We start from the raw sequence: 17,037 nt of genomic DNA on the forward strand, positions 1-17,037 counted from the left end.
GCTGAAGATTGTTTATAAGATTGTTTACTCGATAAGTAAAAATACTCATCTAAGTAATAAATTTATATATAAAAATTAGTCTGTTATGTATTCATTTATTTAAACGCATTTAAAATTTAAATGTTCTGGATTACTTGAAGACAACCTCTGGGTCCACAAATTGTCAAGTTAGTGAGGTTTTATTGTAAAAGTAAAATGTATTTAGTTCCTTTTGAGGTTTACGAGGACAGTTGACGCAACCCACACGGCAATATAAGCACAATGCCTCCATTAATGTCAATAGCATGACTATCTCCAATCAATTCCTAACCAATGTTATAAGAACAAATCTCTATAGCAAATTGAATGCCTAGAATCAATAACAATTCTTGCTGTAGTTAGTAATATTATCTTCACCAAAAGATTCAGGCGATAGCTTCCCCAATATTGCACATCATTGAAACAAGATAATTATGAAAAATAAAACAGGGATTTTTTTTTAGAGCTGTGAGAGCCATAAAGATATAAGACATAAGATCTATTAGGATTGCAGTGCTCCAACCCAAGCTTAAATTGTCCATTCCAGTAGCTAACATCATGACAAAGATTATCTCTGAAATTGTACATACTTCCTTCATTTAAAAAGTAGGCCTACCTTTCTTTCTGAGATGGTCGATATCGGCACAAGAATGAGGCCGAGGCCTTTTATGCTCAACATGAGGAGGGTTTGTTGGGGCCACAGTCGGGGACTGCAGAGGTGTCCAGCCGGGAGAGAACTTGACAGGAGTCAGGAATATCTGGTCCAGATCCAGCCTCTCATCCCTCAGGAAGCCCAAGTCTGGCAGGGTGTAATTGGGGTACATGACATACACTGCTTGCTTGCCTTTCTCACCCGTCTGCAAACATAAAGCATGTTCAATATACATTATGAACAGTTAAGTGATGGAATTAGAGTGGGAAAGCTAACACATTTGGTAATCTGTTCCTTTGCTACACTAAAATCGGCCAATTTTCGTACAGTATTGGATTTTATTTTGTCTTTCACAGAAGTGTTTTTTTTATTGCTTGATTAGTCTGTACATGTACATTAATGTGCACTACTTGATGATGTGTAAGTTAAACTTGAGTGTAATGACTGTTTCAATTACAGCTATTCTCATTAAATTAAGAATATAGGTTATATACTTAATCTTAATCAGGTCTCTGTTATGAGGCTGTACACAAGGTGTAATAAACCAAATCAAATCGAGTTTTTCTATTCAATAAACATTGCTTTTACGTCAAACAATACCTAAAATGATTGATCTATACCCCAAGTAGAGAAAAAAATACAAAATAAGGTATCATAAGTTAACTAATTTTGGTAATCCAACATTTTCGTGCACCTTCCTGATTTTTTAAGTTTATGATTATCGAGAACCAACAGTAAAAAAAGGATGTCTACAACACCTGTTTTACAAAGATCAGGGTTTTGGGGTATTTTTGAGGGTTTTACCAAGCAGTTTTTAGGTATGTGTCAAGTATAAGTAAATTAAATGCAAAATTGATTATTTTGAATCCTGTTTTCAATATATTATAGCTGATGTTATGTTTACATTCTGAGATTGAGAAATGAAATGAATAAAAACCAATACTTAATTTTCAGTTTCATACAATTATTAATGAGTTGTAAGTTCATTCCGTACTTAACAATAGCGACTCGGAGGTGAAAATAAAGATTGTATTACTTACAAACTTGAGTTCGTAAGTACTCATTGTCAAGTATGTAATTAAATAATTACAACTCATTAATGATTACATGAAACTGAAAATTAAGTATTATTTTTATTCATTTCTCAATCTCAGAATGTAAACATAACATCAGCTGTAATATATTAAAATAGTCTAGACTTATAGATACAACACTTGTGTAACAGTGTGAAATAATGAAATGTGAACATATTACAAAGACACACTGTTGTCAGCAGATAAAGGCTTTTGATTCATGGTACACATTACAGTTCAAATTAAATGAAATTAGTTGACATAAAACTTCCAGCTAGGTACCTCTAATCTCAGTTATAAGCTCAAATTTTAACATAAAATCCTAACACAAATCACAATAAAATCATCACTTGGTTCAGTCAATTTAATTACGTTAAAAATATAACATTTGCAATAAGTAATAAAGATTAGGGATGCATTTTTATAAATTTATGTGGGTTTAAGGAGACTTTAAGAATCCAACTGAAGTATCATGTATACCTTGGTAGGCTGTTTGTTGTGGGCGGCCAAAGTGGCTGACGTCTGCATGCTAGCATCCACACAATGGAGTGGACACTGAGTGGCAGAATTGCGTACATGAGCTGATATCTTGGTAGCCTCCGTAGGATCACTGCTGGTGCTGCACTCGGAGTGGGTCTGTGTGCCACGGCGCAACTGGGACACACTTACTGGTGATCTGCAACCAAACACACAACGTTGAGTACTGAATGTCTGCAGACCGTTGTTGTCCGTTCAGTATTGGTAAAAGTAGATTTCCCATGGCTAGTTTTAGAATGGAAATTAACATAGTTAAATTGTGCTGCTGACAGTACGAGTACATTGATGTTAATTACTGATGTTTGTCCAACTGAAAGGATGACTTATTGTTAACTCTAGCATATTTTATACTGTACAATATAAACTAAAACTATCATAATAGTAGGCCTATCAAAACCAGAGGGAGATGATAGTCTTTGACTGCTCCGTGAGTGGTTTATTTAGATATGCTCAGTTTTGGAAAGAAATGGCTACAGCTGGTCCTAACTAACATTTTGCTGGTATAGGCTAGTACAGTGCAATTGACAAAAAACAACATAACTTCAACATCAAGTACAAAACTTTTGACTACGAATGGTTCAGTACATTCCCCATAATCCCCACAAGTGTTACAGTAAAAAGTTACACCATTTGAGCGTCTAGCTTGGGGAGAAGGGAGGGTTAAAATTTAAAAATTGGTAGTTTTTCTAGTTTTCATGCGATACATTTCAAAAAAGAATGGTCCTCTTCACAATCTTGCTAAAGTGAACCGTTGCAGGGTTAATAAAGGTTATAAGTGGACAATTTTTAAACATTTTTATAGCCTTAAAAAATATATACCATTTATTACTATGGAAACTATTTTTTGTATTCAGGGTAACGTTTTTGTATTTTATTATGGCAAATTGAGATTTTAGTGGTTTGCGAATGTTGGTGATGAGCCCTTGAAAGAATGACAACCTCGCTGGACCTTGCCCCTTCTCACAGGGTGCTACTTTTTCATGAAAATAAGCTTCCAAAGGCCCAAACAATTTCTTTTTCCTCAATAATCCCCAAGACAATTAGGAGAGGATTCAGTCCTATGCAGTAGAAAGTTTGGTTTGTTTTGATTTGGTCCAATGGTCTAGGTTTGTGATTAAAAAATAGCTTAAAATGGTAAAGCAAAGAATATTGAAGCGGAAAGTGCCTTAACCCCCTTAAAATGGTCCAAATCCTCTAATAGTCTCATCGTTGAAGAATACCCTAAGAGAAATATTTTGTTTATACAAATCAAGGAAATGCAACAGAGCTTTTCAGATGACTTTGGTTGGGACAAAACAAATTGTTGTAAGAGGTGTCACTTTCTAAGTGCTTGGAAAGTAATCCATTCAATTGGTTGTTTTATTTTAATAATGTAAAGATTATCCCTAAAATTTACAGCCATATTTCACAGGAGATGTTTTTAAAATTTAAAATTTTGTCCAGGCAAAGAACAGGCAAAACAGCTAGTATTTCAGAAAAAAAACAAGTTTTCCTACTTTGAGCCCCAAGGCTCGACTCTCAAAATGGTGTAGTATGGGGACTCTAGTAAACAATTTTGAGTCAAAATTTGGCTTTAACTGTGGGTGTTGAGGTCTTAGTTTTATTGCACTGTAGTAGTAGTAGGAGTTTAAATCTAAATGGATGTAAATTACTCATAATCTAAGTTAGATTGTTAAAATGTAAATATATTGATGAAAATAAATTTTAATTGTCTGGGCAGCCAAACATCTGTAGAGCTTGCCTTCAAACCTGAAGGTAGCGGTTTCAATTCCAAGCAGGTAAATTCTGGACCCAGATGTCGTCTACTCAAGTGGCATTTTAATTGAAGTCAAAGTTAGATTAAATACATCTTAAGGGAAAGCGGTCCAAACCCATTACCCATAACCTCCCACACCTAAGTCCAAGACGCTAACAACTAGGCTAGCAACACATCCGATTGATGATGCTATCTAACGAAAGGTTAACATAAAATAGTGACAAGACCAGGATTTGGATTTGGAACCAAAACTATGCTCAGGATTATTGTGCATGTCACATACCTGATGTAGTCCCTGTCCAGACTATTGTTGTTGTTTCCACTGCCTTGATGTCTAGATGTGTTGAGACTAGCGTCACAACTACATACTGACACGGAGCCATCACTGAGTCTCTCTACACTCTCAGACTCAGGGACCTCGTCTATTAGACTGTCTGCAAAGCTCACCCACTCCACTTGATTCTGATTGCGATCTGACGTCACTAAGTTGGCATTAACCCTGGAATCAAATAATACATAAGCTGAAATATCTCATTTAAATAGGTTTTTTTTTTTTGTCATGATGCAGCAAAAACGCTAAGAGTCATGTTATGTGTAACGTTGTTTACAAGCGTTACGGGGCTACATTAGCTCTTTTTCTCCCTAAGGCAAAAATTGTAGGGATAATTTAAGTGGAAAGGATAACAGTAGATACAGAAAACAACAAATTTTCCATTTGAACATATTTACATCGGTGCAGGTCATCATCATCATAAATGGATCTTATGCTGTTGTGAGCAGAAAATATAAAATGGAAATGATATATCTACTGTACCTGTTATCACAAAGTTGTTCATGAGTAGTCTGTGTAGTTGCATAGTCCGAGTGTGCCATAGCACATCCACGTTGTTTGATGAACAACCGGACTAGACTCAGTCTTGAATGTTGTTTCTCTGATGATAAACTGCTGTCTGAGCCAGACACTGATGACGAGTGTTGAACATCATACAGCTTCACACAACCTGCCGAAAAATGATTTACTAGTCATGTAAATTGAACTAATCGTCCTAATTCAAAGCAACTGGTTTAAAGTTGAATGTAGAAAAAACACACCTTCTTTATTTCAAAACCGACCAAAAGTAAAAATAATTATGAATTTCGGGAAATGTTTAGGTTAAAATGGGTTATTATAAAAAACTCCTTCTACAAAAATAAAATACAGTAGGCCTACCTTAAACTCGTATACTGTAGACTTACTACATTATGTTACAACTAGAGGTGTGCGGATATCCGAAAAATCGGGCCGGATTCGGTTCGGATATCCGTATCCGAACCGAGCCCAAATTCAATATCCGACACTATCCGTTATATATCCGACTTTTTCGGATAGACAATATATTTTGACGTTTTGGACAGAAAACTAAATCTCCATAACCATCATTAGTTTCCCAGGACAAAATTACAGCAATACGTTTCCAACGACCTAACAGCAAACGGCAAAGAAGCCGTATGATGCAATACCGATAACTAGTTTAGTCGTTATCGGCTGTTTTGCTTTACGATTAGATTCATCTGGAACGAACAGACATAAAGCAGAAAAGAACTACCATGGTCAAATGAAAGTCAACTCGTGCTTGTCTCGCTCCTGATACTAGGGGCGCTGCGTAATAGTTTTTTTTTACAGTACTGTTTCAAAGTAGAAAAATCTAGCCTACTACTGTGATGTTACGTAAACAATAGATTTAATGTTTCCCGAAAAAAAGTCAGAATAGAAACAATAGAAAGGCAACACAATAGAAGGGTGGGAGGGGTTGGGCAATGACCTCGAAAGGAGCGCGGGTAGTGAGTCAAGTAGGACCGGAGGGGGAAGGGGTGGGTAAGACCTTGAAGCTATATATAGACTTGCACTACTTCCCTAAACCTAAAGGACTAGCCGGTGAGTGGTATTCCAATCACAGGACAAGATACGTTGTTTTTTGGGTATTCATTGCCCGGTTTGACTTTGGATTGTCTTATTGTGTAGAAACTTTGAATAATAAAAAATAAAGTTAGAACTAACCACGATTATTTAGCATTGATTGTGTACATATTAAATGATTAAACGATAGGTACCATGGATATATACAAACTTTTGTCGTGATTTTAATTTCAACATCAAAATACAATATTGCACAATCGTGATATTTTAGGTCATTGACCTTTATTATGCATCCGGTATTGCTGTTTCAGAAGAGAAGCACGTTGATAAATTATAAATTGATATTCCCGTAGTTAAAAAGAATTATTTTATAAACCTATAAAACAAAATCATAAAATCTTACATAAAGATAACAATAACAGAAATTGTAAAAAGGGTATAAAGATAACAACGTCATTATTCTTTCTCTTTGTTCTTCTATTTCTTGGGTTTCCCTTCATCATGCATTCAACAAGTTGCCATGGTTACTAATCACCCATGTCATTATCATCTTTTGTGGCATAGCGCACAGCAGGGGGTAAAACTTGACGAAAATCAGTTAATTTTTACCTATTATTTAATTACCAATGAATGTACTTTATTGGTATTTGGTACTGTATTAATAATCGGTCAAAATGGTCGATTTTTGTCAAATTTTGCACCAAATTTATTGAAATTTCAAAGTGAATGAATATTAATAAAACAATTATTACCAAATATTTTTATTCATTTAAAAGATTGATTTGTGGTATTGGGTTCCCCACTGAGTGCAGCCGAGCGGCACTAATGAGGGTCGAACCTTCTTGGGGGTTGAACAATAGATGGCTTATCAGACCCGACCCTCCCCAGTGGTCTGGAGAAAGCTTGTAAACAAACTATTGCCCAAGCGTGACTTGACATTGGGCTGCTTCAACTATAATTTTGTCAAATGAACTGCGATGTGTCAAAATCAAAAACAATAATATTGGGACCATACTGCATAACAATAATGGACTGCAATTGTTGAACATACAATCCATTTTTAACAAACTAAGATTATACGATTCAAATACAATTATAAAAATTATCTTGGTATTTTATTTGGGGTGATGAAGTTATGTAGGCTAGTGTAATTCTCGGTTCATCAAGGTTCTACTGAATTATGTTTGGCAGTGAATAAGTGTAGAATGAAATTTATAAATTCAGGGATACACACCTTTTACAGAGTTATAAAGCCTAATTGCCCAACATCAAATCGTGAGCTTGAGCTCAGCTTAGTGCATTAGTGATGTTTTCTAAACTTGGCAAACCCGCAAAATGCCACTTAAGGCCAATAATCCGTTCAAGGAAATACAATGTGAAAATAAACTTGAGATCCAACTCCTTGTCTTGTGAGAACCAGGAAACAACATAAAACATAACCTCAAGTAAACAAACCCAAACGTTTGACATCAGTCCTGCTGAGCTAAGGTGTTGTGTGAAGATTTTGGCTGCTAGTGTACTTAATTCAAGCAACCAACTTTTTGAAAATAAATGTTGTGAATTGTGATTTTCAAGAGAGAGAAAACTGTGGACTTGGCTAGTTTGAAATTCTATAATTCAAAATCGTCATTTAAGTTTATTTACACAGCTTTACATTGTTTTATAGGTTAAAAATACATATGCAGCTTATTATAAACCGCGCCGAACTATCCGAATCCGAAAATATCCGAATCCGAACCTCCCAATATCCGATCCGATCTGAACCGAGCCGAAATGAAATTTCACTATCCGCACACCTCTAGTTACAATCAAAGACCATGTTAACCAAAACCATGATAAAGATTTAAAACTAATGGAAAATTAGCTAGGCAACGGGAATTGTCCATTTGGCGTGTTCAGTTGACCAGAGTTGGCCGAGTAAATTTAAATTTTTGGAGCAGTCGATAAGACAAATTTCACAACAGTTTTATCAGTAAAATTTTGATATACAGTGGTATATTTTAGGATTTTAGGTATCGTAAATAAATTACGTGAAACTACTTTTGTCAATCTCTTTTGACTGAAAAAGAATGGTGTTCAAGTCATGGTTAGGAGTCAAATTTATTTCTGTTTTGATTGCAAAATAAACATGTTATTATTATTTACTATATTTTCATGTAATTTGACCAGGAAGGAAACAAAATTTCGGTTTTATGTTTAAAGTTTTGATTTTTTAATATCATTTTACTATAAATTGGTTGACGTTGAAAGTTCAGTAAAAGACTTAACAATTCCATAAGTTGCATGTTTACTTCCAAGGGCATAAGTTGCTGCGATGGGCTATTGGCTATCGCAAGTTTATCTTTTATACTTTTGTTTATAAATTCTGCCCTCTATTGAAGTGTACAATATTTTTACATGCTAGTTAACTAACCTAGGTTTGGTCTGGATCTAGTCAAGTTGGGTAGACTGGCAGAGGAGTGACGCATACAGTTGTTGTGAAGGTTGCGCCGAGTGACCATCTTACACCAGGTAGTGCGAGGTGCATCTGAGTTGGCCATTGCTGGACGTCTGGTCTCTGCACTGGACCATGTTCCCGACCCACTGCCACTACCACTGCCACTGCCAGTCACACTTTCCCCTGAAATATTACAATAGATCTTACATAACCAAATATCTGGTAACATGTAAGGAAATTTTAAAAAATGTTTTGGTTATAACAATAAGTGAAATTGATCATAAAAATCATTTTGTTTGTATAAAAGTGACTCACTTAATATGGTACTTCAATCACAGATTCACAGTTTCTCTATCAAGGAATACAACTTTAGAAACATAGAGAATATAGAATCACCTGTATCATGGCAATCTGAATCTTCCCCCATGACAGTACTGCCTTCAAAGGCTATGGTGTAGTTGTCCTTGTTGGCCTGGCAAGTTAGCAGAATGTCCTGTTCCTGACAGTCCAGAGAGTCTACACTATAGTTGGGGCACTGAGGTAGAGGACTCTCTCTGACTGGTGAGAAGAGAGGACCAGACTTGCACATGGACTCACATTGTGCGCCCTCCTCCTCCTCCTCTTCCTATACAACACATCACACAACTTATAACATTACACTCTAGAGAGTCTACACTATAGTTGGGGCACTGAGGTAGAGGACTCTCTCTGACTGGTGAGAAGAGAGGACCAGACTTGCACATGGACTCACATTGTGCGCCCTCCTCCTCCTCCTCCTATACAACACATCACACAACTTATAACATTACACTCTAGAGAGTCTACACTATAGTTGGGGCATTGAGGTAGAGGACTCTCTCTGACTGGTGAGAAGAGAGGACCAGACTTGCACATGGACATTACATCAAGCACAGCAAAAGTTTTAACCCTTCTGCTCAGTGGTATGGTGAAAAATAAACTGAAAATGGACTTGTAAAGAGCTACTTGTGCAGGTTGAAATCGTGACATAACTGGATTTAAACAATCTATCGCAACAACATTTAAACAATCTATCGCAACAACCTGTGATACTGATTTGCGTGAGAGCTTGCATGAGGAGTGTTATGTAAAATCATGTGTGTGTTTCCATCATCAGACAAAACTTGTGCAATATCTGTTACAAGTTGTATGGCCTGTGTCAACCTATCTTTGAACTGGATACAATAGTTCATTGCTTAGAATAATTACCTTGTAGAGTTTAAAAATAAAAATCATTGTCTGAACATTGAGTTTACCTAATTTAACTAAAATATGGTAAAGGATTTGTTAAAAATCATTAAATTTGAGGGATGAGAGAACATTTTCAGAGCCAAAAACATATTTTTCCAGATTTCAATAAAGGTTCAACTTACACAGGGTCAGTTAATATGCTTTAGTATTTTAGTTTTGTTCATAACATTGGATTAGCAACAAACATTGTCATAGTAAGTTGGGATGGTTGTATATACTAATAATTTCAAGTCTGCCAAACTTGGCTATAAATTATGTACACTAACAAATTGTTTTGATGTCTCAACTGCTACTGTATTATAGATAACTCCACCTGCTCAAGTTACTTCAATCAGATACTTAAACTTTAATTGAAGTTTACAAATCACAGCAGTGCTGTAGCCCATATGGATAAACAATTTCACCAACCAGCGATCTTTTATTTATTGGTTTTAAAAACTAAAGACAAAAGACATTAGACTTGAGAAAAACACCAAGTGCTATTTTCAATGTTGTTAAAAAAATTTCTGACATTTACATATTGAAGCAAAATGAGGAGGCTGGTGTTATGTAATTAATTTATTATAGTAAAAATCAATGCACAATCCATTAATTTATACAGGGAATAAACACAAATTTATCATGAAACAGTCTATAATCAAGACTATCAAAGACTACTACAAACCAGGCCTTAAACTTGATATAATTATTAATAGGTGTATTTAAAATTTGATGAAAGAATACTAACAAACAAACTAACGTTACATAAATTTATTAAATGGTTTAGAATTGGTATTAGTAACTAAAACTATGTCAAGCTAATGGTAAAGTAAAGGCGCCAGTTTGACTCACATATGACAGCGTCTGTTGTCGAATGTTGTCAATCAACTAAACATAATTTATCCTATCGTCAATTAATTTGCATTTACATTCTTGTACCATATACATTCATACTGTTTTATCTTGTTCACTTTGTCCCGTGGCAGATTCCATAGGGCAAAAATAAGGTATTAAAAGAAGTGTACTAATTGTTGATTGCTTAGGAATTATTGGCCAAAATTATATACAATAAAAAGTTGTTACTGCAAACAATATTCACTAAGAAAGGTTCCTTGTAAAATAATTTTAAAAGTTTTTTGATCTTATATTTTTAGCACAATAGAACACAACGAAAACGGCACTTGAAAACAGACTATTGAAATATTTAAACTTGATACTTTTATATACATTTATTTGAGGTTATAGTTACAAAAAACGTATAATTTGTCAATCTTTAAGGTAGCAAAATTGAACAAATTTTTTTTGTAATAATTTAATGGGGAGATGGTAAATCTGAACAAATCAATAATACAAATCTAATTCATGGACATACCCAAGAAAAATGTTTTAACTAAACAAATCAAACTTATACACACATGCAAGCTGAGGTTAAAGCCAAGTTTTAATCACTGTCATACTTCAATTAAACATTTGTACAAAAATGGATGAGGAACTTGATACAGGGTGGTACAAATATAATTGAGTTTGTAGAGCCAAAATCACAAGAAAAGGAAATGGTGCAGCCAAAGGGCTGTTTTTGATTTGAACTACGTAGTAGAAGGTTTGACGTATAGGTCTACATTTTGCTACTATTGTTTTATCTAAAATTAAATGCTCCTGTCTGTTGCACTAATCCTGTTGGTTACAATTTAGTTATAACACTTGATCCGTTAGAACTTTCAACGACTGAATCCCAAATATAGAGTAATCATACATGTTTTAAACATATTTTTTACTCAAGTACCCTAGGCTTTCAAAGACCTCCGAAACAATATAATCAATAATGTAAGAGCACTATTACAGGGAATTTGAGAGAAATGTTGTGAAAGAAGCTTATATTTTCTGATTATCTAATTTTAGCATTACAAGGTTTTCAGTTAAGTATGAGATCTCCAGCTCCAACTCATGTACGGTTCTTATTATAACAATCTATTATTTCAAATCACCAGGTCTCGTATCTTATAGCAGAGCCATTGATTATTTTCTGTCCATTCAAACAAAGGCCTAAATAACTGAAATTCCATACTTGTAAAAAAGAAAATGGGCTAAATGGGCTGCTATTAAAATAGTTAGCCAAACACGTCAATAAATTTATTCACAAGCCAACAAATACCGTAACACAAGTCTTAGCAAATACGATTGAACAAAACAAACTGACAAAAAGAATGATTAATAAAGAAACTATCTTAAGTAAGGCAAACTGCAGACAATTGCAGTGATGAGTCATGAGTGGAGAGGATTCTATTGTCGCACAATTTCAAGTCTTTTCTCTTGCTCACACTCCTAACAAAACTAAAACCTCTTGCGCCCCTGGCTTCAGGCCCATTTCCGCCCTGAGCTCAGCGATTTTTTGTTCCTAACTGTAAAAGCAGTGTCTTGCTGGAAACAATATATTCAATGTGCAATATGTAGTTCTAAAACTATGAGACCAATAGTTATATTTTCCATTGTAATCTTTAAACAAAATAAAACGTCAGATGACAGCTGGGATATCTAAAATTAGGATTGCAATGGTCAGAATAGCCCTAAAGACAGACAGTTGCAACTGAAGAAAGAGCTATGTCTAGAATTAGAAGTTTTTGGCCGAACTAGTTTAAAGAGAATGATGTTTTGAACTGTTAAATCTTAAACTGGTAGACCTCTTTTACATAACTAGATATTTTGTGCATAGTCTACTGAAAACATTGGGTTAGGCCTATCTGGAATTGAACGATCAGTGGGGAGCGTGTTAATGCAAGCAGTGGATGTAAATACATTACATTACAGTAACAATTTACAAATTTATTTTCCAACTGTACCATCCTTTATGGTTTGAAATAAAACAGATGTTTCATACGAAGCATACAAGTTATATTAATGGGTTAAGTTATTATTGTGTCAGGTAAATATAACAAAACAAAAGAAAAAAAAAATAAGAAAGCATACCACAAGCATGCACTGGCTAGCATGCAGTAGGCTACAACTAACCTGGGAACTTAATTGGGGGCTAAGGGAGGATTCAAAATCAAATTTGACCATCATAGAGCCAGAAACACTAGCAAACATCTCCCCTCTGCGATCGGACTGCCAACATACACAACGGAATATCATCGCAGGCTAATCTAACTTACTGTACATGCAATAAATGACTACAGAGAAAACATTGCAAAAAACTATAATAGATATATGTAGAACAGCAACCTTCGTTTGAATCTAAAGCCCAAAGATTATTATAAGGCAAATGGTTTTAATACAATAGAGAACAATTTTTAAGCAGATTATCTTAATAAGTTCTACATAGAACGTAAGGTTGAAAATTGATGCAGGTAACGCTTCACAGAAACAAATAAAATTGGGCAGCGATAGGAAAAATAAAGTTATAAATCAAGTGACTGTTTGGTTTCCAAAATGTATGCAGTGATGACAGTAAAAACAGCAATTAAGTAGGATTAGATATCATGTCAATCACTTCTTTTTACCTCTTCCCATGGGGTAGCGGATTTCTACCCCCGGATATTTACCCCCATGAAAAAACACCTACGTCATTTTGACGTCACGAGGGGCGGGGCTTATACACGTTCGAGAAACAGCCCGCGACTGGAAATCTACCCCCGGACATCTACCCCCGGACATCTACCCCCAGACATCTACCCCCGGACATCTACCCCCGGAAATCTACCCCCATTGGTCAGCTCTGCCGCGTATCGGCCAATATTCATTGTGTTGTATAATTGATTTTATAAATTGCTTTACCTTCTTATATCCAGTAGTAAACATGCGATATGTCGATGTCTGTTTTAACATTATCCATATTTATAATTCAATAAGTTGTAACAGTCCTTTTCAACCCGACCTACTTCACTGATTTTTACGATTGAGGTGTCTTTTAAAAGCTTAAGATCTAGCGCAGCACAAAATGGTAATTAAAAGGATATTTCGATTATGGCTTCAAAATGTTGACCCCTAAGCCTTTGATTTATTCCTAGAAGGTGCTTCCAATGGTTGACCAACTTTTACACTATACAGTAACAGTTTAAAAGTGAAATGTGAGGAGTACTCATCAGATCAATTTTTAAGTCAGGTTGTGAAAACATGAATGATCGTCTGCAACTGTAAACAGGAGATGAACAAGTTATGAAAATAATATAATATTGCGCACTTTTCACATGGTCAAGTGTTACATCGTACTGAACCATTGTTTTTACACACATTTCTTAAAGGATAAAGTGAATAAACTGTGGTGACCTTCCGGTTTATTCAATGTAGGCCTAGTAGGAATAATTGTTTAGTAAAACAAAACTCAGTTGGAAACTGTTAAATTGAGAAAGAGGATCAATAAAAGTCAGGTGTATAATGGTAAATTTTTCATATCATCTAGTAAAAAAAATAGTTTCTAAGATTTAAATGCGTACTAAGAAAGGATTTAAAGTATTTTCTCTTAAATACCTAAAATAAGACAATTCAGTTGTAAACTGTTAAATTGAGAAAGAGGATCAATAAAAGTCAGGTGTATAATGGTAAATTTTTCATATCATCTAGTAAAAAAAATAGTTTCTAAGATTTAAATGCGTACTAAGAAAGGATTTAAAGTATTTTCTCTTAAATACCTAAAATAAGACAATTCAGTTGTAAACTGTTAAATTGAGAAAGAGGATCAATAAAAAGTCAGGTGTATAATGGTAAATTTTTCATATCACCTAGTAGTAAAAAAATTTAGTTTCTAAGATTTTAGATGCGTACTAAGAAAGGATTTTAAAGTATTTTCTCTTAAATACCTAAAATAAGACAATTATTCAAAAATGTTAAAATGAGGCATTTTAAGGTAGTATACAGAACAGAATTAGGTTAAACCCGTCGACACTGACGGTTACTTTCAAGGCTTATGCTAATTCATTTTACAACTGCGATAAATAGATTGAAGTAATACAAATTTTGAGCATTTAGCTCTTTTGATGAGTAATAAGTGTAAAAGCAATAATGACTATTGCGTTAGTTACAAAATATGGTTGATCATTCAATGAATAAAATATTTCCCAAACCGTAGGTCTACGTCATAACAGTTATTATTACAATGTTAACCGGTTTCTCTTCTTTTGGAAGAACCTTTAAATAGTATTAAAATCGTATTGGTCAATCTTTTGTGATAAACACTTCCGATCCGCGCTCATGCATGCGCTGTTAGCTGTTACTGTATGTGAAAGTTTGTCAACCATTTAAATCACTGTCTGGAAATGAATCAAATGCTTAAGGGTCACACTTTTGAAGCCCTTTATCAACATATGGTTTTAAATACCATTTTGCGTTGAGCTGAATCTTAAGATTTAAAATTAGACCTCAATCATAAATATCAGTGAAGTAGTTCGGGTGAAAAAGGGCTGTTACAACTTATTTTATTAGGAAGACAGATACAGTAATGTTAAACAAGGCAATGACATATCACATGCTTAATACTAGATATTAGAGGGTAATGATTAACCGAAGAGACATTGATTTACATAAAACAATTAATAAAATCAATTACAACAATGAATATTGGCCGATACGTGGCAGAGCTGACCACTGGGGGTAGATTTCCGGGGGTAGATGTCCGGGGGTAGATGTCCGGGGGTAGATGTCTGGGGGTAGATGTCCGGGGGTAGATTTCCAGTCGCGGGCTGTTTCTCGACCATGTATAAGCCCCGCCCCTCGTGACGTCAAAATGACGTAGGCGTTTTTTCATGGGGGTAAATATCCGGGGGTAGAAATCCGGCGACCCCTTCCCATAACTTTTCTTCTCATGTGCGTAATTTAAATTGTATAAGCTAATGTATGTTCAACAGGCAAATGTTCTATATTTTATACCATACAATTTAAGTTTTGTTTTTTATTTACATCTACTTTTGTTTCATGACAATTTGTAAAATGCGATCTGAGCTATTCTATTAGCTTTATTGTACCGAATGAAAATTAATATATTTGATTTGATCTTAAAATCCCAAAAACTAGAAAACCTAAGAACTTAGGGATTTGCATGGAGGTTCCGCTTATGAGTCCTTGGAGCCCAAACGTTCTAACTCGTAAAACAATTTAAAACTACAAATAAAATTTCAAATCCCATAGTATACTAGATATTTAAATTACAATCCCTCTGGCGTTTGATAAAATATTTTGAGATGGTAAATAGCTCTTCAGCGGCTGTTTGAAATTAACGAAATTAACATTGCTCTTAAGGTGGGCAAATCCAAGATGGCCGTTAGCTTCCATGGACTCCCTTGGAGAACAATTCAAAACTATAAAGAACATTTCCAATATCACAGTAGATATTTAAATGATAATCACTTAAGTGTTTGAAAAAATATTTTGGACGATAAATAACTCTTCAGCAGCTGTTTTAAATTATCCAAGATAGCCGCTAGCGGAGGCTAGTCCTTGGAGAAGCCTTAGATGGGATTTTAAGAAATTCTATCTGGGGTCTGCCCCCAGTGGCCTTTTAAGTTTCCAAGAAATAATTATGGAGAAACAATTTGTTTACATAAGAGCACATGAATGGAGTACATTTAAATGTTTACACTTCTATTTAAGGAGACAGCAGTTAATATTTAAAATGTAATTTATTGAAACATGTGTCATAAATATTTATTGTATTAGATAAAATAACGTTGGTTGTATTATTTTGTCGTTTGAAAATTGCTGGTTTTCTGAGTAAGACTTGTTGTAATCGTTAAATAAAATTTTTAATCAAGATTTCAAAATCTATGTTTCATTTCAATGCATCTAAATAACAGCATATTATTGAATCTGTGGAGTAGGCCTAACTTAATGTCAAAGGAAGCTTCCTTATCAAGCTATATCTATTGTAGGGATGGCAACTGCCTTTTTAAATCACTATATATATTCATTTATGATAAGTACGCAAGAACGATAATCAGAGGTTCTTGATATTAGTTTAAACATGTTGCCATCATTGAGATGAATATTTGATCATTTAAAATACTGTAGTAAAATTTAGTAAAACGGAGAGTATGTTGCGGATATGATCCCAGTTCATATTTTTGGTAGATAATGAAAAGTAATAGCTGTTGGAGTTATTTAAAAAAAATGTTAATATTTTCTGTAAAAAAACTTAAATGCAAGATGTGTAAAAAAATAAATGTATAAAGTTGGAAGATTGTGTGTTACTAGAGAATTGAGAAAAGTAATTATGTGTGTACATTCTGATCAGTGAAAACACCATAAATAACGTAGCCCTGCAACTCTTTAGACCTTTGAAGGTAACAAACAAACTTTAACTTTGTGTCGGGTTTATAACAGCAGTATTTCACAAGAAAAATAATAATAAAAGCAACGTTCAAAAATGTTTTTAAAGGCGTCAGAGAACACAATTTGTCAAACAAGGTTTTTATGAAGCACATAATTTTACTT

The 17,037-nt window shown here is 34.5% G+C and overlaps 1 protein-coding gene across 7 annotated transcripts in view; it reads right to left on the bottom strand.

The window, feature by feature from the left end:
- The window catches only part of LOC128998281 (uncharacterized), a 100,086-nt gene that overhangs the window by 22,787 nt on the left and 60,262 nt on the right, over window positions 1–17,037 (bottom strand). For 6 of the 7 annotated variants that reach the window (XM_054424343.1, XM_054424345.1, XM_054424347.1 and 3 more), the window contains 7 exons: window positions 12,625–12,720; window positions 8,767–8,995; window positions 8,347–8,553; window positions 4,851–5,037; window positions 4,320–4,535; window positions 2,224–2,419; window positions 635–875 (listed from right to left, as the gene is read on the bottom strand). In XM_054424343.1, coding sequence (XP_054280318.1) covers window positions 635–875; window positions 2,224–2,419; window positions 4,320–4,535; window positions 4,851–5,037; window positions 8,347–8,553; window positions 8,767–8,995; window positions 12,625–12,720 — 1,372 coding nt within the window. The remainder of the gene's footprint in view (window positions 1–634; window positions 876–2,223; window positions 2,420–4,319; window positions 4,536–4,850; window positions 5,038–8,346; window positions 8,554–8,766; window positions 8,996–12,624; window positions 12,721–17,037) is intronic. The other variant, XM_054424344.1, reaches the window with a different exon arrangement.

This window comes from Macrosteles quadrilineatus, unplaced genomic scaffold (genome assembly GCF_028750875.1).
Source record: "Macrosteles quadrilineatus isolate MER2022 unplaced genomic scaffold, UCM_ALF_1.0 Scaffold_7__1_contigs__length_78375512, whole genome shotgun sequence".
Classification (NCBI taxonomy): Eukaryota; Metazoa; Arthropoda; class Insecta; order Hemiptera; family Cicadellidae; genus Macrosteles; species Macrosteles quadrilineatus.